At 41.8% G+C, this 25,902-nt stretch overlaps 2 protein-coding genes across 5 annotated transcripts in view; one reads left to right on the top strand and one right to left on the bottom strand.

Moving 5' to 3' along the window:
- The window catches only part of ABHD17B (abhydrolase domain containing 17B, depalmitoylase), a 54,398-nt gene extending 51,949 nt beyond the window's left edge, over positions 1 to 2,449 (bottom strand). The window contains exon 1 of one of the 2 annotated variants that reach the window (XM_025423312.3): positions 1,797 to 2,449. The gene's annotated coding sequence lies outside the window, so the exon portion shown is untranslated. The remainder of the gene's footprint in view (positions 1 to 1,796) is intronic. The other variant, XM_035702161.2, reaches the window with a different exon arrangement.
- Positions 2,450 to 2,788: 339 nt separating this feature from the next.
- C1H9orf85 (chromosome 1 C9orf85 homolog) overlaps positions 2,789 to 25,902 on the top strand; it is a 95,256-nt gene continuing 72,142 nt past the window's right edge. The window contains exon 1 of one of the 3 annotated variants that reach the window (XM_049092068.1): positions 2,789 to 3,022. In XM_049092068.1, the coding sequence (XP_048948025.1) occupies positions 2,921 to 3,022 (102 nt within the window). In that variant the 5' untranslated portion in view covers positions 2,789 to 2,920. The remainder of the gene's footprint in view (positions 3,023 to 25,902) is intronic. The other 2 variants (XM_025423315.3, XM_035702167.2) reach the window with 2 other exon arrangements.

The raw sequence follows: 25,902 nt of genomic DNA, 5'->3' as shown, positions 1-25,902 counted from the left end.
TGGGATAGCTCTGCTTGTAGTTGTAGACCAATTCAGTGACAGAACTTGGAACAGACACTAATTGCCTAGTTCTTTTGTGTTCATAATAATGTTCATCAAAAACATTATTTTGCAATGATGTTTTATGATGATTTTGTCAGTCACAGGAAATAGAAAATTATTTTTCAGACATCATTTCATACGTATTTCAAAGTGGGGAAAGAAACTCAAGGAAACAAACCACTTACCAACTACAGTCCTGCACAGCAAGGGACAAAATTAAAACTGCCTAGCCTGCTAAAAATCTAATCCTATCCTTTCCAATTAACCTTATTAATATTACAGTAGGAGAAAAGAGAGGTCAAAATATGGGCGAGGGTGCTATTCGTTTCCTCATGGACCTCAAATAATAAAATTACTGTACAACAGGGATTTTATTGCTTTTATAGGTTGAAACATGTCTATTTCCCCTGTTCTTTAAGCCAACACCTCTAAATCTCAAAAATTAAGCAACAAGCGAAGAGTTGGGCAGTCCCAAGTAAGAACACTGGTAATTACGATTATTAAAATATTGGTTATGATTAGATACTAGATATGTTCCACAATTGAATGTATGGTATCCACACATGAAAAGACAAACTATGGAGAAAAGTTCATTTTAAGTTTTCCTGTTAACATAAACAGATACACGCTATTACAACATACACCTGACTTTTTACTCAGACTCATTTGGCAGTTCCAAATGCTGACACAAGATCTCCAAAATTTTTTATTAGAGCCTTAAAAAAAAAATCAATGAATCATCTTGCGGATGAAGTATTATATGCATATATATTACGAAACATATTAAACAGAAAACACCTTTTCATAAACAGCCAAAATTTAAAGGTCGCCCTCTCTGCATTCCGTTATTCATCTTTTTGCTTATCAAACCCACCTCACGCAGACTTAGATCACAGCATCACTTAAAAACAAAAAAACAAAAAAACCCCTGTGTTCTGGCATTGGCAGAAATCTCCCAAGGATCAAAGCACTGAACTTTTTTTTTCTTACAAAAAGCTGGGGTTAAACTCACTTTTCTTTACACACGCGCACACACACACAAGAGCCCTACACAACGGTACAGTCTTAACTCGACAGAACTTTCGTTTTAGGGTTAAAAAGAAATTTCCAAACAAAGTCTCCTTCCAACTCAAAAGCAACTACGGAGGAGCCCAGCCTAGGGTTCGAGGACAGAGTTTGAAACCGGTTAAGATTCGGGCAGAGCCACCCCGAGAAAAGGAGCCCTGCGACGGCCCGCCGGGAACCGGGCCGATCCCAGGTCGGAGCGGGGCTGGCACACACGAGGACACTCCGGAGAAACCCTTCGGGCATCGCCAGCCGCACAGCGAGCCCGGCAGGAGGAGGCGAACCTGACCCCCTCTTCCTGTCCACGGGGCGAGAGCAAAACAAGTGAAACGAGACCCTGCCCCGCAAGGCGGACCCGAGACCTTTCCCAGTCCGTCCGTCCGTCCGTCCGTCCCCCTGCCGCCCCCGGACTCCCACAGCCTCTGGGACCGCAGCGACCCTCCGACCTCTCCCCACGCCTTCCCCGAGCCACGGGAGAAGCGCGACCCGAGGCGGCTTCCGCGGCTTCCTCGCCTTCCGCCGCCGCCGAGAGCGATCCCGGTCGCCAACAACAAAGACGCCTCCCGTTCCCCTCCCCCTCCCCCTCCCCCCTCCCGGCCCGGGCTCGGCCCTCCCGCGCTGCGGCTCCCGGCCTAGCGCCCCCTCCCCGCGCCCGGCCGCAGAGCCCGGCCCGCCGCCGCCCCACGCACCTGCACCCGAGGGGCCGCAGCCAAGGCGTCGGGAAGAAAGGGCCGGGAGAGACGGCCTCTGCCGACGCGCTGCCCTCCACAAGGTGCGACCCACGCCGCCGCCGCCGCCGCCGCCGCCGCCGCCGCCGCCGGACTGTGCCGGCCTGCGGGCGGGCGCGGCCGAGGAGGGGGGGACGAGGGCTGCGGCCCCCGGCGCCGGGACGACGAAGGACGGCGGCGCCCGGGGGGGGCGGCTCGCGCTCTCGAGCCTCGCCTCGCGCCGGCCCTGCTCCTCCACACGGGCTCGCGTTCTGCTGACTAACGGCCCCGGCGCGAGGCTCTGGGGCGGCCGCCGCCGTCGGCTGCTCTCGGGCCTCACGTCCCGCGCGGCCGTGGTCGCCGCCTCGCCGCCGCCTTCGCCGCCGCCGCCTCCCTCTCCCTTTCTGGCACTGCAGACACCAACCAGACCCAGCCAGGTCTTTCTTCTCCTTAGTGCTCCTTTCTTGGCTCCTCCTCAGCTTGCCACCGCGGGGCTGGCTCCGGTGGCGGGAGGAAGGCTGCACGGGAACCGAGGGGGCGAGCAGAGCCCTGGCCGAGGCTGGAGTTGGTCACTGACTGGAGGAAGATGCCAAGCTGACCCGGGCTCCTGCCTGCGAGCGGCCCGGGGGAGGGACGCAGCCCAGCTTAGCCCGACTTCCACCAATCACAGGCCGCCCAGCGGAGTCGGGCGCCGGGAGAGGCTGAGCTGCGTCGGCAGGAGGCGGGGACTGCGGAAACGAGGAGCCAATGACAGCAAAGGCTCCCCGCCTCTCCGCCTTGATGGGCAGCCACGTTCGGACCAATGGGGGAAATTCTCGCTTCGGAGGAAGCGGGATTTAGACGCCCGGGTTGAGAGAGAGGTGGTGCGGACGGGGGATGGGTCGAGACCGGGCCGCGTGGGAGAACCTTGATGGTTCCGAGGGACCGGAGGGTGGCCTTTGACCTCCGCGGTGGGTCACGTGGGCTGGCGGGGGGCGGGGGCGGAAAGGCGGGAGAAGTTCCTTCCGGGTCAGTGGCCGAAGCGTGGACTGCGTGGGGGAGCCCCTGGCGTCTCGGTCTCCCCCGCGTCTTCCCTGTACCGACGCGAGGCGATCGTGGTTTCCACGATGAGCTCCCAGAAAGGGAACGTGGCTCGTTCCAGGCCTCAGAGGCACCAGAATACGTTTAGCTTCAAAAATGACAAGTTTGATAAGAGTGTTCAGACCAAGGTAGGAACCTGCCTGTTGCACCAAATGGGACTCCAGGAAGGAATGGCTCAGTGGAGGGGAAAGAGGAAATGAGAGGAATTGGCGAGAGCGAATGTGGACCGCAGCCCAGAGTTAGTCTTGGCTGCAACGCAGCCTTTTCTAAAATGATATTCCCACGCCCTCTCTTTGACCTGGACGTGTCACCTCCTCGTAAATACAGTTGGCGGTCCACGCTTAACCAGTTGCTTCGAGTGAACGGGTCCCTCATCAAACCTAAAATGCAAATGGGAGCCTTGGTGGTTGAGCTGTTCCCTTCTGGCTCCTAGGTCTGCAGTAGGAGACGAGGATTATGTATGGCACGAGTGTCTCACCGAGTTTATGCAGCCACGATTTCTCTGTGGAAATTCCAAGCCCATAGGTTCGTAGGGAGAATGTGAAAGATCAAGAACTCAGCCCCAGTGTTCTGCCCAACATGATTGTCTCTTGTATGATTGTTTTGAGGGTCAGATTATTTGGCTAGTATAAAAATGCTAGTTTTGTTGGTTTGTCAGTCATTTGCTTCTTTAGGAGGATTTCTGTGACCTGGAAGAAAATTCAGGTGTCTGCTCCGAGGCTAAACTAAGTGACGTTCGCATTATTCTCGGTCATGATAAGTGTCCATTAGGTGATTAATTTCTCAACATTTAGTAGGAAAGCAAAGTCGGCTTTATGGTAATCTGTGATCTCCTTTTCTTTTTCTCTGTCTTCACTTACTTACCTTATAGATACTTGTGAGCACCCTCCAAGTACAAACCCTATGTTCATGTGTTTGCAGCATTGAAGAGTGGACTCTGCCTTCAAGGCGCTTATAGTTTTCTGGGTCATTGGACAACAAGCAAGCACAAAGATACATAATTAGAAATTATGATAAACTCTTTCAAATGGCGTGAAAGATAGCTCAGTAAGGAAGAGGAAGGAGGGATATTTTCAATTGGGTGTTCAGAGGACCGCTCCTTTCCCTTACTTAGGTTGAGATTCAGAAAGAAAACCTGAAGCAGCATTTAATGGACCCATGTTTGTGGTCAGTCAATCGGTAAACCAGGATAAAAAGCTGTGCTCTTCCAAATAGATGTCTGTCTTGCCCTATATTTTTGCTCTGAGCTTTTGCACAAGCATTTAATTCTGAATGGTTTTCATCAGATGGTAAAAAATAGTTTTAATATTTAGCTACAATGTCGCTTACTCTACCTCTTGTGGTTTTAAGTATGAGACTTCTTGACCTTGTACTTGTGCTTTTCATTGTTCCATTTTTTTGGTGTTCTCTAAAAAACTTGTCATTATTCTCTTAAATCTTTTCATGATCTCAAACTCAGTCACTAAGGTTCATTTTATAGCTTTTATCATTAATTTCTTTGCCTCTTTTAAATCATGAGGAAGTCTCATTTGTCCATTGGTAGAATGACCGGGTATTTTGTTATTGGAAAATCGACCAGGGCAGCCCAGGTGGCTCAGCGGTTTAGCGCCTGCCTTCCGCCGAGGGTGTGATCCTGGAGTCCCAGAGTTCCCACTTGGGCTCCCTGCATGGGGCCTGCTCCTCCCTTTGCCTGTGTCTCTGCCTCTCTCTCTCTCTCTCTGTGTCTCTCATGAATAAATAAATAAAATCTTAAAAAAAAGAAAAGAAAAGAAAATCTGACCAAAACAGCAAGAAATATTTTACTGAGGAAAAATTAAGTTGATTGTTTGTCTAATGGAGGAGTAATATTGGCTGTGTTCATAACAAATTCTTGAACCAGTTCTGTGCAGCTGTCTAAAGCCAAGATTTTGTCAGAAACATCTGACCCTGTCTTCATTCCTGTTTTATACCAGAAAACTGTTTGATTTGGTGCCATCCAACAGAGGAGTGGTGAGAGTGCATGGTAACTCTCTAATTCTCTTACTTAAAGGACTCCTTAAAGGACTGTAATGACAGTTGCCTATTTGTACCTCATGAGTTTGCAGGAGTCCTGCATGATAATTTCCTTTTCTGCCAACCAGATGGTCAAGACTTGACCAAGAATAGAAGTGGGATACTGACAGGTGTTTTACTGGGAAGGTTGTATAAGTAAAGCACCCATTCTCAAAAGGACACGGTGATAGCTGTCTTCATATGTTCGAATATAATCCAGAAGATGAGAGACGCTTACTCTATAGTCTTCCTATTGGCCAAACTTGGACCAAAAGGCCAAAGTTACAGAGAAAGATGTCAGCTGAATATAACGGAGTCATCTAATAGAACCATGCCCTAGGATTTTGTAACCTGTCTTTCACTGGGATTACTTAAAAGAGGCCTCCATGGCAATTGGCCTGCAGTGTCCTCTCATGATTTGCTGAGATGGGAATAGGTTTAAATCTCTTCTGGTCGTTTGGTACTAAAATGTTGATTGTATCAAGACTGCTTTGTGTCCCTTTCTGGAAAGGCAGTGATGTGTAATGAAAAGAATATATTGGACTAAGAAAAAAGATGCACATTTTAGCCTCAGTTCTGTTGTTTATTTTGCTTTGTGATGTTAAGCAGTTTATGTCTAGCTTTTAATTTAATTTTAATTTTAATACAGGGTAATTACTGTCTCTTATTTACCTCTCAAGATTGCTATGGGGATCATTACAAAAATATCTTTGAGAAATAGTGATACAAATATGAACCGAGCCTAGAGCATATGGGAATTTTGAGCATATGCTCAAAGCAATTAGTTACAAAGGAAATGCATACTTCTTGGAGAATATTGAAAATAGAGACATGTATAAAGTATAAAAGTGGAAGTACCTTTTCCCAGTCCTGTTCCTCTTCAAGTGTAGTCACTGTTAACAATTTTTTTGTTAAGAATTTGTGTATGTTTTTAGATGTCTATGCATAATATAGTATATGTGTAATAAAGTACATTTTTTGTTTCTCATTCAATTAAAGTGGGTATGTCCAAACACAAAGATTAAACTTGTTCTTTTTAATGGCCATCTAATATAATATAAATGTAGAGTACCTAACTTTCCTGTTAGTAAATGCTTAGATTGTTTTCAGTTTTTCACTGTGACAAGCTGCAGTGAAATTCTTGGATTCGCATATTTGTTCCACATCTGTTATCCGGCACATTTGTTCCACATCTGTTATCTGGCACCAAACATTGTGCTAGATGCTATTGGTATAGGGTTGAGCATAATATAGCTTGGTGAGTGAGATGAAAGCAGTAATCAAATAATCTCTCAAGTATGTTAATACAAATTGCAGTAAGGGCCATGAAGGAAAAGTCTAAGGGAACCTGAAGGTGTCAAGCAGAAAGTCTTAAGTTTGAAGGCTGAAAGAAGACATCCCCAGGTTCTAAAGGATGGATAGCATTTAACTAAATGAAAAGGGAAGAGCATATTTGGATATATACTATAGGATACTATTTTTTTTTTATATATACAGTTAGTGTTGTTTTTCCTAGCATTTCCTAAAGTGCCCCCAGATCACATCTCTGTGAGGCAAGAGTCAGTTTCATGGTTAATTACTTCGGAAATAGTGTATTCTGAGTCTCACTTTTAGGGATTGTAGTGTGCATTACATACAACACTGAGAAGTTATGCAGTTTAAAAAAGTTATTTAACCAAAACTTGCTTGGATATGGAACCTTTTGGTTTACATAATACATACTGAATTTGAACAAATTTTGGGAGGAACGCACTCACTTTGGCAAACTCTGGTCTTTACCTTGAAATGGAAAAAGAAAATGAAGATCTGAAGCTGTACTCTCTAAACCATTTTGGAAATAGTTTTGTTAGCAGCAAATAATATTGATGTTCTTAAATGTGTTAGCCACTATGCATACTTGAAATACATCATCTAGTTTTGTTTTGTTTTTTAAATTTAATTTTATTTATTTGAGAGAGAGAGTGGCCTGAGGGAGAAGGAGAAGCAGACTCCCCACTGAGCAGAGAGCCCCATGTGGAGCTTAAGCCCAGGACACTGAGATTGTGACCTGAGACAAAGGGAGATGTTCAACCGCCTGAGCCATGGAGGCACCCCTGCATCATCTAATTTTGATCTTCAAAATGACCCTGAGGGGCACCAAGCTGGCACAGTTGGTTGAGTGCCAACTCTTGATTTCACTCCAGGTCGTGATCTTAGGGTCTTGGGATTGAGCCCTGAGCCAGGCCGCACTTGGCTCAGAGTCTGCCTGAGATTCTCTCTCCCTCTACCTCTGCCCCTTGCCCCTACTAGTGCATGCATGCTCTCGATTTCTTTCTCTCTCAAATACATAAATAAAATCTTAAAAAAAAATTACCCTGAGGTAGTTGCTATAATTATCTCATTCTGCATATTGGGAAGTTAGGACTTAGTGATAAATGATGTACTGATCCAAAGTTACATAACTAGTACATGGCTAGCCATTGATTAGGTGATGTCTGTGCTAGGCGACCTTGAGGACAAGTAAATCAAAACCCTTCTTTTGTGCATGTGTGTTGCAGTTGTTGTTTTTAAGTAATCTCTACACCCAATGCGGGACTCCAACTCATACTCTGACGTCTAGAGTCAGGTGCTCTACTCACTGAGCCGCCAGGTGACCCAGTGTTGTTTTTTATTTATTTATTTTTTTGGTGTTGTTTTTTTTTTAAGATTTTATTTATTTATTCATTCATGAAAGACACAGAGAAAGAGAGAGAGAGAGGCAGAGCCACAGGCAGAGAGAGAAAAAAGCAGGTTCCATGTAGGTAGCCCAACATGGGACTCGATTCCGGGTCTCCAGGATCAGGCCCTGGGTGGAAGGCAGATGCTAAACCACTGAGCCACCCCAGGATCCCCAGTGTTGTTTTTTAATACTGCATTTTTGTGTGTAATAGCAGCTTGACACCACATTAGGGTCAGAACAAAGACATGCTTTATTGCCATTGCCCCTAAACACTACCTTTTTGAAATATGTCAGAGAGAGTCTCTCCTCACAAGGTGTGACTGCCTGTGGTGTCACATATCACAGATTGGGCTGTTTGGAATGGGTCCCTTCTATTCAGTCTGGGCCCTGTGGCAGGGGTGGAGCGCCTTTTACTCCCTACTGTGATGCTTATATAGTCAGATCCCTCAGCTTCTGATTAGGTAGAAAGGTATCTTTTTTGTTGTTGTTAAAGATTTTATTTATTTATTCATGAGAGACACAGAGAGAAAGGCAGAGACACAGACAGGGGAAGAAGCAGGCTCCATGCAGGGAGCCCAGTGTGGAACTCGATCCTGGCACCAAGATCATGCACTGGGCCGAAAGCAGGTGCTAAACCTGCATGAGCCACCCAGGCATCCCAAGTAGAAAGCTATCTTTTCTTTTTTTTTTTTTTTTTTTTAAGATTTTATTTATTTATTAGAGACACAGAAAGAGAGAGAGAGAGAGAGAGGCAGAGGGAGAAGCAGGCTCCGTGTGGGGAGCCCGACGTGGGACTTGATCCCGGGTTTCCAGGATCAGACCCTGGGTTGAAGGCGGCACTAAACCGCTAAGCCACCGGGGCTGCCCAGTAGAAAGCTATCTTAAGTTTAAGATGATATGATTACATTTACAGAAGAACAAGATTCTGTGTTTACAAGCAACTTTATTCACAATAGCCAAAAACTGGAATAAACCTACGAACATGTAAATATCTATCAACAGGAGAATAGATAAGCAGATTGTGTCAATCATACAGTGGCATACTACTCTGCTATTAAAAATAAAAAGAACTACTGAGGGCAGCCTGGGTGGCTCAGTGGTTTAGCGCCTGCCTTTGGCCCAGGGCCTGATCCTGGAGACCTGGGATCAAGTCATCGGGCTCCCTGCATGGAGCCTGCTTCTCCCTCTCCCTGTGCTTCTGCCTCTGTGTGTGTGTATCTTGAATAAATAAGTAAAATCTTTAAAAAAAAATAGTGATAGCATTATTTGCATGTATCAGATACATTGTGGATGAATCTCAAACATTGTGTGGAGGGAAAGGAACCAGATATTTGTTTCTTTCTTTTTAAGACTTTTACTTATTTATTTGAGAGAGGGAGACAGCAAGCGAGTGAGCACAGATGTGGGGAGGGGCAGAGGGAGTATATAAACACTAGTCATGACACTGGAGTTTGTTTTTCCTTATGACAAGTACATATGATCATTACAAAGTGGATTTTGTGCATAAGATTACTCAGTTTGGGTTCCATTTTTTCCTATTTTCACTTTAGGATAGAATTATATTAATTTAGTATATGAATAAATAATAAGTGAATAAATAATGAATAATGAATAAAATTTTGCTGTGTAAAAGGATATCCTGCTGTTGATATGGGCCATTTTGTCCAGATAGGTTAGAATCAGGTGGTCTAGAATCTGTTCTATCTCACCTAGCTCAGAGCTTTTATACTTTAGGGAACAGTCTCAGATTGGTTCAGATAATCCCTGGTGTAATTTCCTTGTGATGAAGCACTAGTCATGGGAATAAATGTTATTTCTCAATCAGTTGGTGTCAACAATATAGGGTAAAACAAGTGCGTAGCCATTGAACAAATCTACAGTTGGACAGATACAGAATCCATGGTAGTTTCTACCTAACCATCTCTGGGACCCTGGAGACCCTCTGGGACTCCCTTTGATCGTTTTCCCAATTGGGAAATGTTCTTTGATAAATTTCACCAACACTGTCTATTAATTTGGTTTATGTTAAATCAGTCTTGCCCCCAGGTGATTGGTTATTAAATTCAATATGCTTTTTCAGCTGGCAAGGTGACAATCTATGGTATGCTAGGCATTATTATATGCATAAGAATCTTCTACTGAGGGCAGCCCCGGTGGCACAGCGGTTTAGTGCCGCCTGCAGCCCAGGGTGTGATCCTGGAGACCCTGGATCTAGTCTCACGTCGGACTCTCTGCGTGGAGCCTGCTTCTTCCTCTGCCTGTGTCTCTGCCTCTCTCTCTCTCTCTGTGTCTCTATGAATAAATAAATAAAATCTTTAAAAAAAAAAAAAGAAAAAAGAAAAGAATCTTCTGCTGAATAAAAGTCGCAGTGCTAACGATACTCTTTACTTTTCCTCTGTGGTATTTTCAATACTTGGAAATGTTGTATTCTTATTATTTATTTACTTTTTATTTCCTCTCCCTTTCACACAAAAAGAATTCCACCATGCTTGGGGATATTTTATATATCTACATTCCCATGGTACTTCCACTTGAATCCAATTAAGTGATTATTTTTAAAGAGTTTATTTATTTATTCACGAGAGACCCAGAGAGAGAGAGAGAGAGAGAGAGACATAGGTAGGGGGAGAAGCAGGCTCCATGCAAGGAGCCGGATTCAGGATTTGATTCCAGGACCACGGGATCACACCCGGAGCCAAAGGCAGACGCTCAACCGCTGAACCACTCAGGCATCTCTCAATTGTATATTTTAGACATTTCATTTTATGTACAGTGACAACTGAAATTAATTTGTCTTGATTTGATCTATTGTGTTAGGGAATAATACCATTATATTGTATCATCAACCCTTGTTTCTTCATAAAGTTAAATATACACTGATGGAAAAAGTATTCTCAGAATTCTTCATCCAGGTAAATTAGTTTATCTGAGAGAGGGAAAGATATAATTTATATTAACTCTCCCCAAAGGACCTCTTTTTCTGTTTAGAGAAACAGTATAGTAGCGAGTGGTGTGTAGTTGGACAAAGAACCTCCAGCCTGACAGTTAGAGGCTGTCGTGGTTGTTATTGTAAGCCGTAGGACTCTTTCCACACCTGTACAAGTGTTATTGTGAGGTCACAGGCAGGTGTGCGAGAATCCTGCCTGTCTTCTGAACAGCCCCACTTCACGGCCAGCTCACTCCATCCTCAATAGTGGTTGCTCTTTTTCTCACCACTGACTTTTGTGAAAGGAAAAAACGAAATGAGAAGGGGATAAAGGAATAGCTAACATGCCTGAGATTCCTTTCTGAGATTTTCCTTATCACTCCAGGCCAAATAGCACTTAAATGTATTGAACGAATTAAATAAACATTCTGTTTCTGAACTTCTCTGAGGTGTTCAAGGTCCTCTACATGAAGATAATTATCATTAGGATTCTTCAATTGCTAATTTAAACATAAATTTTATTGGAAAGATCCTGAGCTATTCTCATAAAGCTTTGAAAAGGTGTTTGTTTTGGTTGATTTTTTTTTTTTAAGAGTCCGAGATTCCCAGGTTAGCTGTTATTATTGGGAAATTTATCCTCATTTGGCTTTGTTCATATTCTAACCCGATGCAATCTTCAGTGCCCCTCCCCTCACCCTTCCAGTTGGCCTCTTGGAATCAATAGTTTATTGTAATCAAATAAAGGCATAGTGTTAAACAAAATTGCTTTCACTTTCTTGCCTTACCTGGCTATTCCCTGGAACTCTGTTTCCTTGTAGTCCTTAAGTAATGAAGTTTGTTCACCCCACCCTCCGTTTTAGAACTCTTTCTCCCATTTGTGGCTTCTGCCCATTTTCTTTCTTGCTCAAAACCCCCCACCTCTTCTGAAATGCATGCCATCAGACTGTTATACCTTGTGGATCTGTCGTTGTTTCCTAGTTATACCTCCGCATCAGTGCCTGGCTCACTGCCTTTCCATGGTTCCTGTCATCATACCGAGTGATTGCTATATTCCCGTGGGTAATGCAACATCTGATCTCTCAGCTTTTAGACCTTCCCCACCCCTCATCAGAAACCTACTCCCATGGTCAAGCCTTAAACTTTGGTTTGTAACTGCTCCATTTACAAACCTTAGAAAAACAGATCACTATTTACTTCTCTCTTTTCCTTGTGCCTGAAATATATTTTTCAACTCCCTTGGGTGCTCCTGTCCACTAACCTTTCTGCTTTTTACTGTACCTCATTCATGTCTTTGTCCCCCTCCCTGTCTAGCTTGGAGTTCGCATTTTATCAATATACCTTTTTCTTCTTGCCTTCAGCCTTACCCTTCTTTCCCTCTATGGTGCTTGCCCAGTAGAACCTCTGCATTGAACCAGTTTTCTATTTTTCCACCATCACATCTACCAAACAACCTGCATCTGTACCCATAGACTCTGCCTTCCTGTGATGTGGATGAAATGCCCATCCTTCCCAAAGACTAGGACCTCTGTTTGCACCTTGGATCTTATTCCCTATTGTCTACCTAAGGACTTAGAAGCTTATGGCTCCTCTGTTGTCTGAGTTGTCCTGCATCATCAGTCTTTCCATTATTTCAATATCTTACGGAAGAAAAAAAAAAACACAACCCTCATTAGGTGGAAACCCATATTCTTTTCTAGCTTCATCCTATTTCTTTCTTACTCTCTGTTAAGGAAAAGCTCCTGGTTCTCAACTTCTTTACATCTCATGGCTTTCATCCCTGTCCAGATAGTATTTGTACTCCTCATTCCACTAAAACTCCTCTTGTCAAGTCATTGATATCTGGTTGCCAAATCCTTGGTAAATAATGCTCTGTCTTCATCTTTCTCAGTCACTTTGTATCATTGCCTCTTGAACACTCTCCTGAATTCTGAAATTTCTTCATTCAGCTCAGTCTGTGGCATTAAATACCATCTTTATGTTGATACCTTCCACATCTGAAGCTCTCTCCTGAGCTGCAGAGCTGTTGTATATTTAGCTACCTACTTGACCTCTATTCTTGAATATCAAAAATGACAGAGAAAGTTTAACATGGCAGAGAAAGAACTCTTCATCTTTCTCTCTCAAACCTTTTCCTCCAGTATTCCCCGACTCTGTAAACAGCTCTATCATTTACCCAATTCCTTACACCAAAAATATAAGAATCATCCTTGATTCTTGGCCTTTTCTCACATTCTGTGTTTCTTTGTTTTTCTTCCTATGTTTCAATTTATCAGCAAAACTCTGAACTCTTAAATTATTTTTATTTTTTATAACCTGACTACATTCTGGTATGTTATTTGTTTGCTTGTTTGTCTTATTTATAGTCCACCCTGGAATATGATTTCCTCCAGGGCAATTGTATATTTTTTATATTCTCAATACCTAGACCAGGAGTTCCTACATAGGAAGTATCCAGTAAGTAGTTGACAGTTCAATGAAGTAAATAAAGAATTTTAACAATGTATTAAATGCTGTGGTAGGGATAGTACAGGGGAGGACTATAGCAGTTCTGAAATGAAGGGGAGGGAAAGGGAAAAATTGATACAGTATTATCCTCAAGGAGATAATACAGCCTGGGGATGAACAGTCAAGGAAAAGTTGAGTGGAATGAGATAGAAGAGTGGAACACGGCAGAAAGGAAGGATAGTACTGATGATTTTGTAGGTTGTGGGTCAAGAAGTTGAAGGAATTTAATCTGGAAAAAATAAATAAATAAAATAGGGTCAGGTAAAATTGTTGTTACATTAAGGGATCTTTTAAAAACAAGGCTTCTCTTACTCATTTTTGAGGGAAGAGTTCCTGACTCATTGAAGGCTCCTCAGGAATGTTTGCATGAATGAATAAAAATCCTCTTCAAATGAACAGAGAAGGGCAAGAAACGGCTATGAGTCTCTGAAGGTCTTGTTCCAAAACAAGATTATAAATAGGTATTTATGCTTATCGCCAAAATGAACATATTACATTATATGGTGGCCAAAGCATAAGAATGAAAGCATCTCTTAGGCTCTTTAATTAGAAGGCTGTGGTTGACTAAAATCTTTTTACCAGAAAAGGCTAGCTGATGGATTGATCTCAGGCTATGAGTTAAAATTTCAGTACTGTCGGGATGCCTGGGTGGCTCAGTGGTTGAATATCTTCGGCTCAGGGCATGATCCCAGGCTGCTGTCAGGAGCTTTAGTCCCCTGTGGGTTCTTGCTGGGGCTGAGTACTTCTAGCGGGTGCTGATAGTCCTGAGGTCAGAAGCGCTGTAGGTACCTCATCAGCTTGACAGGTGCTTTCTCCTGTACCGGCACACCTGCAGGCAAAAGGAGAATGAGGAGAGAACCAGACAGAGTCTTAAATGCTTTGACTCTGCTCCCTGCCCACATAGCCAGACCCCAAAGTTGTTTCCAAGGCAGAACTGAGATTCTGAATGCCATCCAACCAGTTTCTGTAACCCATCAGTGCATGCATACCCTGATTGGCCTGTACAAGTGGGGCCTACAAGGGCCACTTCAGGCAGGAGCTGGGCTGGGAAGCCAAGCATTAGCCTCTGCTCCAGCAAGGAGAAATGGTGAAGAGTTCAGGTGCCATGAAGACAGGTCAAAGTTCGTTAGGTTGGTAATGAAGCACATGCAGAGATGCACACAGAAACAGGGCTATAGAATAAAGAAGCAGCTATAGCCAAGGCGTGGGAATCACACAGAATTCTAGCCTCTTTGTGGTACGGAGCCATGATCAGTCAGTGTCTTATTGTTAGAGCCTGGCAGCACTCTGGGCATATTTGCAGAAAACTCAGCTCAGCGTATGTCTGCTGAGAAAGTGAGAGCAACATTCCAGGACTTTAAGGCCTCACAGGATGTGCAACCCCATCCTTCTGTGGATGAACTGTCTACAGAAAAATCTGCCCTGGAGTCCTGGGATCAGGATCCAGTCCCACATTGGGCTCCCTGCATAGAGCCTGCCTCTCCCGCTGCCTATGTCTCTGTCTCTATCTCTGCGTCTCTCATGCATAAATAAAATAAAATAAATCTTTAAAAAAATTTCAGTTCTGTCAATGTAGACTAGCATTCTTGTAAGTCAGTGTGGTCTGTTTTGACTTGGTTTTGGTTGGTTAACTTTGACCCCTAAAGATATTTTGAGGAGTATACATTAGGTAGCAAAAAAATTCCTTGTCAGTGTTTGTCAGATTTCAAGCGTGAACTTTTGGATTTTTGGCCAAAGACATCAAGCTCTTGTTCAAGACAATGGCAGCATGGTGTAGCAGAATGTCTGATCTTGGAGTGAGAAGTTTAGGACTCATTCTATGCTATTTATTGGCTATGTGACCTTGCACAAATTCTTCAGCCTGTCAGGGTCTCAGTGGGCTTAGCTGTATTGTAAGGGTTGAGTACAGTCTATGAAAATGCTCACATGGTGCTCACATGCAGTGTGAAGCATTCTGTAAGTGCTAGTCCATTCCTTCATCTTACTAAGATGTTTATCATGCTCACATACTACTCCTTCAGTTATTCCTTTCCTGGTTAACCCTATTGGAATGTCTCCCTCCTTCCCGGTGGCATTTATTGTCCTCACCGCACATACGGTACGTGTCATATTAGTTATTAACATTTATGTCCTGGCTTCTTTCCCTTTCTCTCATGCATATGTACACAAATACTGTCTGTCTTTCAGAAGACAGGGACTCAAATATTTTCTTAACTACTCATGAACTTGTGGCAAGCAGTTCTATGATGTGGGTTAAAAGAATAGGTAACAAGTAATTCTTATGGACATTGTATGATTGATTATCTGTTAATTCACCTGTCATTTATTAAGCCCCTACTATGTACCAAGCACCAACAAAAAGATGAGTAGAATATGAATCCTTCATTTGGGAATCTCATAGTAGCAACTACTTTAAAAAGTGGAAAAAAGCAAATATGGAGCATTTTCACTTAATTAAACTTTTGTTAAAATATAATATATAAACATACAGAAAAGTGCAAAAATTATAAACACAGTTCAGTGAATTTTCACAGAGTGAATGTAATCATATAACCAATATAGAGATTAAAAGAACGCTACTCCCCTTTCTTATCACTACTACTCTCCTCAAATTTAACAATTATCTTGATACATATGAAATATTTTAAGACAACCTGAAGTCACAGCTTTTGGAAGCAAAGGAGAGAGAGCTATAGGTACCTGGATGACTGGTACCCTCTTTTCAGAAGTAGTATTAGTGGGTATAGATAAGCATCCTAATGGATCATCTGTATTTTTTTTTTAAGATTTTATTTATTTATTCATGAGAGACACAGAGAGAGAAAGAGAGAGAGAGGCAGGCTCCATGCATGAAGCCCTATGTGGGACTCGATCCTGGGACTCCAGGATCACGCCCTGGGCCAAAGGCAGGCGCTAAACCTCTGAGCCACCCAGGGATCCCCTATTCTTTAGATATACAGTACAACTTCATGTAATACTTTTTTGGGATGAAAGAAAATGGTGTGATTAGATTTTCCAACAATGATTAACTTGGCCTCTGTTGGACATTTGGCTTCTAAGAGTATCAGGAGTAAATTTGAATTTTCCCATAGCTTTGGAGCTGATTATTTCAACCTCAGTCCTAATTCTCTTCCAATTTACCTGTTTATTCATGGGATTGAATGACATTTTTAGAACTTCATTGTAGGGCAGCCCAGGTGGCTCAGCAGTTTAGCACTGCCTTCAGCCCAGGGCTTGATCCTGGAGACCCGGGATCGAGTCCCGTGTCAGGCTCCCTGCATGGAGCCTGCTTCTCCCTCTGCCTGTGTCTCTGCCTCTCTCTCCTCTCTGTGTTTCTCATGAATAAATAAATAATATCTTTAAAAAAAAAAGCAGTCACCTTTAAAAAAAAAACTTCATTGTAGACATTTTCTTGGATATTTTATCAAGTTCATTTCTAGTTGGAATAGGTGTTTACATTCTAAAGTTAATTATTCACATTGTCCCTTTGAAATTAAATTGAATGACACTTTCTTTTTTGTTTTTGCCTTGTCAGAGGTATGTCTCTTTAACAAGGAAGTTTTTCTTATAGATGGTGGAGCTGTGTATGTGTAATAATTTTCAGTGATGGTTTATCAGCGATAGAATTCTATTGTACCTTTATGTTAATCACGTCTAGTTTTGAAGGTCCTTTGGTATTGTACGCCATTTACAACATCATGGCTGTGAAATACCAAGCTAAGCTGGTGATTATTTTAAATGCTTTGTTGTTCTGTGAAGATTTGTATATTATTAAATGCTCAGCCCTCTCTTACCAGGTGGCTGATATGTTTGTTTTGAAATTACTCATGTCACTGAAGTCATCAATTTGAGTAATATATTTGACATCATGATATATACTTGTATATGTGACTGTTCTATATACCATCATTAACTTTTATCACAAGACATTAGAGTGATATGATATCATATTTCCAGTAAACTTGATTGCTTATAAGATATAATGCTAGATCTAGGTTTTTTTTTTTTTTTTAAGATTTATTTATTTGTTTTGAAGAGAGAGCATGAGCAGGGGGAGGGGAAGAGGGAGAGGAAGAGAGAGAATTCCTCAAGCAAACTCTCCACTGAGCATGGAGCCCAACTCAGGGCTCAATCCCATGATCCTGAGATCATGACCTGAGCTGAAACCAAGAGCCAGCTACTTAACTGACTGGGCCACCCAGGCACTCCACTAGATCTAGTGTTTTTGTTGTTGTTGATGTTTTTAAAGATTTTACTTATTTGAGAGAGAGAGAGATCACAAGCAGGGATGGGGATGGATACAGAGAGAAGCTGACTCCCTGCTAAGCGGGAAGCCAGATGCAAGACTCCATCCCAGGACCCTGGGATCATGACCTGAGTCAAAGGCAGACACTTAATGGACTGAAGCCACCCAGGTGCCCCTAGATGTAGTTTTTAATAAAACTAGAATAGTCCTGTGGGATAAGTTATCTATTATCTATACGTGTAAAAGAATATTATGGTTACTTTTACCTATGTGATCTTGTTGCCTTAATGTACTCATTTTAATTAATTAATTTAAATATTTTATTTATTTATTCATGAGAGACACGGAGAGAGAGGCAGAGACAGGCAGAGGGAGAAATAGGCTTCCTGCGGAGAGCCCAATGCGGGACTCCAGCCCAGGACCCCAGGATCATAACCTGAGCCAAAGGCAGATGCTTAACCACTGAGCCACCCAGGCATCCCCTTATCTGCTACATGTAAAACAACAACAACAAACAACAACAACAACAACAACAAAAAAACACAATAGGGAAAGATCTACAAAGTGCTGTAAGGGAAGTATTTTAAATTTAGAGTTCTTTTTAGAGGTAAACTATGACTCAGTTGCCAGGATAAAAGTAATCATCCAGACTAAAAGTTTGTCAAAAACATATGTATAGGGCAGCCCCGGTGGCACAGCGGTTTGGCGTCGCCTGCAGCCTGGGGTGTGATCCTGGAGACCCGGGATCGAGTCCCACATCGGGCTCCCTGCATAGAGCCTGCTTCTCCCTCTGTGTCTCTGCCCCTCTCTCTCTGTGCCTATGAATAAATAAATAAAATCTTTAAAAAATATATATATGTATATACTTAAGGATGTACTCCAGAATATAAGGAGATATGTGGTAGAAGAAATAGTGATGAACTAAGAACCTAGTAAAACTGAGTTAACCTTAAATAACCATTGATGGGATGGTGGTGAAAGTTAGTACTGTTGTTATATTTATGAATCATGTAATAGGAGAGGTAAGTTTTCTAGAAGACAAGATCTATACCATAGTTGCCGATTTCAACCAAACCTGGGAAGTTAAGAATAAAAGCAAGCTAAAGATCTTATCTTGTTTGGGGTGGTGGAGAAGCAAAAGAAGAAAAATTAGTATCACCATTTAAGTTGTAAACTGGGTGCCTATTATTTGTTCAGATAAACTAGCATTAAAAATGTGGGATTTGGGGCATCTGGTTGGCTCGGTTTGTTAAGCATCTGACTCTTTGCAGGTCATAATCTCAGGGTCCCAGGATCGAGCCCCATGTTAGGCTCCCTGCTCAGCAGGGAGTCTGCCTGTCTCTTCCTGTCCCTCCCTCTTGCTTGTGTGCTCTCTCTCAAATAAATAAAATCTTTTTTAAAAAATGTGGGATTGGGAATCCCTGGGTGGCGCAGCGGTTTGGCGCCTGCCTTTGGCCCAGGGCCCGATCCTGGGGACCTGGGATCAAATCCCATGTCAGGCTCCCGGTGCATGGAGCCTGCTTCTCCCTCTGTCTGTGCCTCTGCCTCTCTCTCTCTCTCCCTGTGTGACTATCATAAATAAATAAAATTAAAAAAAAAAAATGTGGGATTTGGGGGCACCAGTCTAGCTAAGTTGGTAGAGCATGTTACTCTTCAGCTTGGGGTTATGAGTTTCAGCCCCATATTGGGTGTAAAGATTATTTAAAAAATAAAATCTTTTGGGTCAGCCCAGGTGGCTCAGCGGTTTAGCGCCGCCTTCAGCCCAGGGCGTGATCCTGGAGACCCAGGACCCAGTCCCGCATCGAGCTCCCCGGCATGGAGCCTGCTTCTGCCTCTGCCTATGTCTCTGCCTCTCTCTCTCTCTCTCTGCTCCTCTCATGAATAAATGAATAAAATCTTTAAAAAATAATAATAAAAATAATTTTTTTTTTTAAAGTGGAATTTCTCCTCTCTTTAGAAGGGGTTATTTGGGGCAGCCCCGGTGGTTCAGCAGTTTAGCACTGCCTTCAGTCCAGGGCCTGATCTTGGAGACCTGGGATTGAGTCCCACGTTGGGCTCCCTGCATAGAGCCTGCTTCTCCCTCTGCCTGTGTCTCTGCCTCTCTCTTTCTCTCTCTCTCTCGAATAAATAAGTAAAATCTTAAAAAAAAAAAGAAAGCAGTTATTTGAACACCTTGTTCTCTAGGTGACTTTTTTTTTAATAGTTTTATTTTTATTTATTTATTTTTAAATATTTTATTTATTTATTTATGAGAGACCCAGAAAGAGAGGCAGAGACACAGGCAGAGGGAGGAGAAGCAGGCTCCATGCAAGGAGCCCGATGTGGGATTTGATCCTGGGACTCCAGGATCACGCCCTGAGCCAAAGACAGACACTCAACCACTGAGCCACCCAGGCATCCCTCTAGGTGACTTAATATTCCATTATCAAGTCATATACATTTCAGGAAAGACTGAAACCCAGAAGCCTGTGTGCATATCTACGCATAGTCTCTCCTGCTTGTGCTTATGATTGAAGCACATTTCTGGTTTTAATACATGAAGAAGTACAAGGAAGGAAGATGGGTTGCTGTTGCTTTAAATTAAGACTGTATATCACTTTATTTTTAAAAAACCTTTTGAAGATTTTTATTTATTTATTTATTTATTTATTTATTTATTTATTTATTTATTCATGAGAGACACACACACAGAGAGGCAGAGAGTGAGAGAGCTTGCACAAGTGATGGGGGGGAGAGAGGGAGAGGGACAAGCAAACACCCTGCCGAGCATAGAGCCCTCCGTGGGGCCAATCCTATGACCCCTAGATCATGATCTGAGCTGAAATCAAGAGTCTGATGCTTAATCAACAGAGCTATCCAGGCACCCTGCTTTTTTTTTCCTGACACTTTTTGAGGACTTAAGATAAATGGTCTTTGAAAACATAAAATGCAATATTCTGTGACACCTTTATAAATTTGTCATAAGTAGCAGATACATGACTCCCTCACTTTGTCCCACTCGTTTGGGACTAAATAAAATGATAGTGTTTTTAAGGCTGTCCGCACTGGATCTATACTGACTCCCCCTTAATCCTAGTCTTTCCAAAAGCTCAGTTGGAAGATGCCAGTCAGTTAATCTCTTATTTTAAACACCATTTTAGAGGTGCCTGGGTGGCTCAGATGGTTAAGCATCTGCCTTTGACTTAGGTCATGATCCTAAGTCCTGGGCTCGAGCCCCCACGTTGGGCTCCAAGCTTAGCAGGGAGTCTGCTTCTCCCTCTGCCTCTGCCTCTCTTCCCTGCTCATGCTGCTTGCTCGCTGTCTGTCTCTCTGTCTCAAATGAATAAATAAAATCTTTAAAAAAAATTAAAGATAAACACCATTTTAACTCTAACAGATACTGCTTACTCTTCAGATTTCATGCCCATTATTTTTGTTTCTCCAAATTCTAAGCACTGTGTGGAAAGGACTGTACATCATAAATCTTCTGAATCTTTGAGATGCCTGGCATAGTGCTGAGTACATACCAACTCATACTTTTTTGGATTGTTCCCATAGGCATCAGAGAGATAATCATAATGCATGCCGTATTTAATTCTAATCCATGACACATTTTATAGTTTGACATGTTGGAAGAAGTACTAAGCTTGGAGTCAGGGCAGCACCATAGACTCTTCTGACTCTTGGTGTGGCTACTGAGTCACTCTATAACCATAGGTAAGTTATATCAACTCTATAAATTAGATAACAATAAATAACAATACCACCTTCTTGCTTATGCACAGGGATGATGTGAGAATAAAATGAGAAGCATTAAAGGACATTCAGATCTTAAAAAATCTATAGAAATAAAATGTAGTATTTTGTTACAGGTGATTTGCATCCTTCATTCAAAATACACCTTAAGGGCAGCCCCGGTGGCGCAGCGGTTTGGCGCCGCCTGCGGCCCGGGGTGTGATCCTGGAGACCCGGGATCGAGTCCCACATTGGGCTTCCTGCATGGAGCCTGCTTCTCCCTCTGCCTGTGTCTCTGCCTCTCTCTCGATCTCTCTGAATGAATAAATAAATAAATCTTAAAAAAAAAATACACCTTAATTTTATTCCTTAGCTTTTAAAAAAAAATTTAAGACTTTATTTAATATTTGACAGAGCAGTGCAAGCAAGGGGAGGGATAGAGGGAGATGGAGAAGCAGACTCCCCATAGAGCAGGAAGCCCCATGCAGGGCTTGATCTGTATGACCTGAGCCAAAGGCAGGTGCTTCACCGACTGAGCCACCCAGGTGCCCCTCCCTTAGCTTTTTACATTTTTGTCATCAAAAACAACTTTGTTTTCCTTTTAAGAATGAGAAAATGTTCTCTACTCAAGTTAGGTAAGTCATGTGTGAATACTGAGCTCTAAAGAGAATGAATCATGGCACAGACCTAATATTTTCCTTAAGTGACTTACTTCCTGAATCAATTATCAGCATATTACTAGTTATTGTTACGACATATTAATATGACCAGAACAAAGTGATTATCTTTGAAGAAGTTAACTAGCTTCAATATGGTAATTGTCCTCATATATCTGCCCCCAAGTAAATACTTAAAATACTGATTTATTTTAAAAGGTAAAATCATTTGATTTGTGGACATTACCAGTTATTATACTTGGAAGAGTTAATCCATAAAATCCTAAAATATGCTAGTAAGAGGAAATGAATATCATCCTTCTTTTTTGTTCAATACATGTTAAACAATGATCAGTCATTTTTGTCTCATTTAAGATCACTAACTTGGGGCATACCATACCGGTTGGGCAAGATCTTAGACTGTGACTAGCTTTTAATGAGTGGTTATAAAAACATGTGTTGCCTCATGACACTATACACAACTGCTGCTTGAATAGGCTTTTTGCATTCCAGTTGTGCATAGTCCATTTGGCTCACCACTTATTTACCCTTTATTGTTTAAGTCTCAGTGCATTGAAAATCTCTGAGGAGCATGGTAGAAAGTAAATCCTTTTCTTCTAGAACATTTGCCTAGCAAAGATAATATTTTCTTTCCTAAATGAGTTTTTCTTAACTTTGGAATTTCATTTTGTGTTTTCTAAACAAATAATGTATAATACTGTAAGGTTACCTTACAAATGAGCCAGCAGGTTTGGCCCTATTTGTAAAACTATATACCAGTGTTTGAATTTGAGTACAAACAGAGTGCAGATTGAAGTGTATGCCCTGCAATTTTTTTTTTTCTTTTAATATGGAGAAAACCTTGAAAGCTGTAAGGGAACACTTTCTACTTGTAACTTCAGTACAATGCCCTAAACTAAATGGCATCTTTTTATGGGATCTGCCTCTGCTGCTTCTGATTAATTGTGTGACCTCAAGCAAATCTTTTAATTCTCTGAGCTTCAGGTTTCTCATCTGCAAAATGAAGATAATTATGCCTGCCCTAGCCACAGGAATGTTCTAAGAATAGCAGCAGAAAGAATTTTTATAAAGGATTAGACATGCGGTTTATAGATTTACGATAACAGTCTATGTAAAAATTAGTTTGGTATTATTTTTTTAGTGAACACCAAAACTACCTGTTTTATAATAAACCATGTAAACAAGTAACAGTTCCCTAACTCTGCTTTTGTTCAGACACCTGAACAAAGTAGACATGTTCCTTGCATGTTAAATCACTCACAGACTTGAATAAGCAAAAGAATATTAACTAGGAACTGTAAACAACCAGGCAGAGAGTTATATGATAAGTACAGTAGAAGGTCTTTTGAGAAGATAGAAACTTTAACTCCTTTAATTTTGATAGGGACATTCTGTGTTGGGAGGCAGTGTATCAGGCTTTCTCTTCCCTGTCCTTCCCCAGTACTCATTACTCTTGTTAATTAAGACATTTCCTGGGGCTCCTGGGTGGCTCAGTTGGTTAGGTGTCTGCCTTTGGCTCAGGTCATGGTCACAGTTCTGGTATCCTGGGATGGAGCCCAACATAGGGCTTCAGCTCCACGTAGGGCTCCCCCTGCTTGTGCTAACTCACTCTAGCGTGCTCTCTCTCTCTGTGTGTGTGTGTCAAATAAATAAATAAAGCCTTTAAAAAAATTAAGACATTTCCTATATTGGAGCACCTGGTTGGCTCAGTGGGAAGAGCGTGCAACTCTTGATCTTGGGGTGGTGAGTTCAAGCCCCACATTGGGTGTAGAAATTACTTAAAATCTTTTTTTGTAAAGTAAATTTCCTGTATTCAGTGATGAGAGTAACCTCAGGATGTGAACAGTAGAGGCAGAAAGGAAGATTGAGAATCACCGATCAGAAAAAAAAAGAGGAAGAGAGAGAGAGAGAGAGAGAGAGAATCACTGATCAGGAAATTTTTTTTTTTTTTTTTTTTTTTTTTTTTTTTTTTTATTTACTGATCAGGAAATTGCCCAATTTCCCAGCATATCTTTAATTTTAGATTCCCTAGCTATTTGAGATTTGGCCTGCCATTTGATTCTATTACTAAGGCAGAGTTAAAACATAGGGATGATTTTTCCCCCTTTCTTCTTTTTATTGTATCTAAATGAAAAGATGGATAGTAGTGGAACCTATTGTGGTAATTATTTCACAATATAAGTAAATCAAACCACCATGCTGTATACCTTAAATTACAGTGTTATATGTTAACTCTTTCTTTAAAAAAAAAAAAAAAGATTTTATTTATTTATTCATGAGAGACACAGAGAAAGAGAGAGGCAGAGACACAGGCAGAGGGAGAAGCAGGCTCCTTGCAGGGAACCTGATGTGGGACTTGATCCCGGGTCTCCAGGATCATGCCCTGGGCTCAAGGCAGCACTAAACCGTTGAGCCACCCAGGCTGCCCATATGTCAATTATTTCTTTAAAAAACTGGAAAAAATAGGGAACAACAATGAAGAAACAATTTCCCCCATTTTCAACATGTTTAGATTTGGCTTAAGTTCCCAGAATAGGAATAAAGGTTAGAAACTACTGCTATAAATTCTGTTTTTCCTGACCATGAGGAAATAAGAGTTTCCATACAATATGACATCATTGTGAACCATGTCTGAATTAAGGGGCGTTATACATGTGAGTGAGAATCGAGTATAAGGTACATTTTGGAGTAATGACTTTGGATATAAAATTTTGGAAAAGCTTCTTAAATAATAGCTCTTCTGCATTCTGATTTATGTCTCTAACATAGCTTTTCCTGTCAGTTCTGAGGTCATTCTGGAGACTCAGCTATTTGATACATTATTCTAGAAGATAAGTACGCTAGGGATCCCTGGGTGGCTCAGCCGTTTAGCGCCTGCCTTTGGCTCAGGGCGCGATCCTGGAATCCTGGGATCAAGTCCCACATCGGGCTCCTGGCATGGAGCCTGCTTCTCCCTTTGCCTGTGTCTGCCTCTCTCTCTCTCTCTCTTCTCTGTGTGTCTATCATAAATTAATAAGTAAAATCTTTAAAAAAAAAAGATAAGTAGGCTAGTTGTAACACTATATGTCTCAATCTTTCTTTGAGAAATGAATATTTCTTTCATTCACTTGGTTGGAAATCAGAGTGCATCTTCCCAATGAAGTGATGGTCTCAATGGTGAAAGTAGGAATCAGATTGAGATTTAGTTCCTAAAAGAGAGGCAATATGGAATACTGGGGCGGAATATGGTATTTGGAGTCAGAGGGCTTTGTCTTGAGTCCTGGTTGTATTATTCTGGGTATGTGCAGTTGCAGGTAGATTATTAAGACTGTCTGGATTTGTTTTGCATCTATAAAGTAGAAATACTACTATTTATCCCCCAAGGTAATTGTGAGGAAATGATATACTTAACTGTAAATACGGAGTTTTAAGCAAAAGACACTATATGTCATTTATTATCATCATCATCATTTCTCGTTGATCCTATGGTGTTTTAACTATAATAATCATAACTTTCTAATCATAATAATCATATCCAAAAGCATATCACCTCCCTTGTAGTAGTACTTTCAGTAGCATAGATGAGGTAGGGAATACACTCTTCTTTCTAGAAATGTCTACTTTCTTCAGCTGCCTACGACAGTGGTTCTTAAACTTTGGCATGCTTAAAGATCATCTGGAAAACTTGTATAAAATACAGAATCCCATTTTCCAGAAATTCTCAATCAGTAGTTCTTGGTTTGAGTCCAGGAATCATCATTCTTAACAAGCCTCACAGGCGATACAATGTACATGGTCCTCAAACCATACCTGAGACTATTCTGGTAATTACCTTCTCCATATTTGATATTCTGGTCTATGTGACTAGCTTTCTAAGGATCATATGCTCCCTGTCTGTATATTTAGGTCTACTTTGGGAAGATGGGAGGGTTCTTTTTCCAGAAGCCCAACCTGTCTGAGCTCCTTCTTGCTCCAGAGCTATCCCCCATCCTTCAACCACAGGGTCTGAAAGCATGATCCATGCAACAGAATCTCCTCAGTTACAAAATCGCAATCTCATGAAGTGGGACCTGGAAATTTGATTTTAATTTAATTTAAATAAATTATTATTTATTAAAGTTTGTTTATTTTTAGTAATCTCTATACCCAGTGTGGGACTTGAACTCACAACCCGGAGATCTAGAGTCATATACTTTTCTGACTGAGTCAGCCAGGTCCCCCTGGAAATAGGA

The sequence above is a fragment of the Canis lupus genome, chromosome 1, assembly GCF_003254725.2.
Source record: "Canis lupus dingo isolate Sandy chromosome 1, ASM325472v2, whole genome shotgun sequence".
Lineage (NCBI taxonomy): Eukaryota > Metazoa > Chordata > Mammalia > Carnivora > Canidae > Canis > Canis lupus.
Note: the sequence above shows the minus strand (reverse complement) of the source record. Positions and strands in the feature narration are given on the sequence as shown.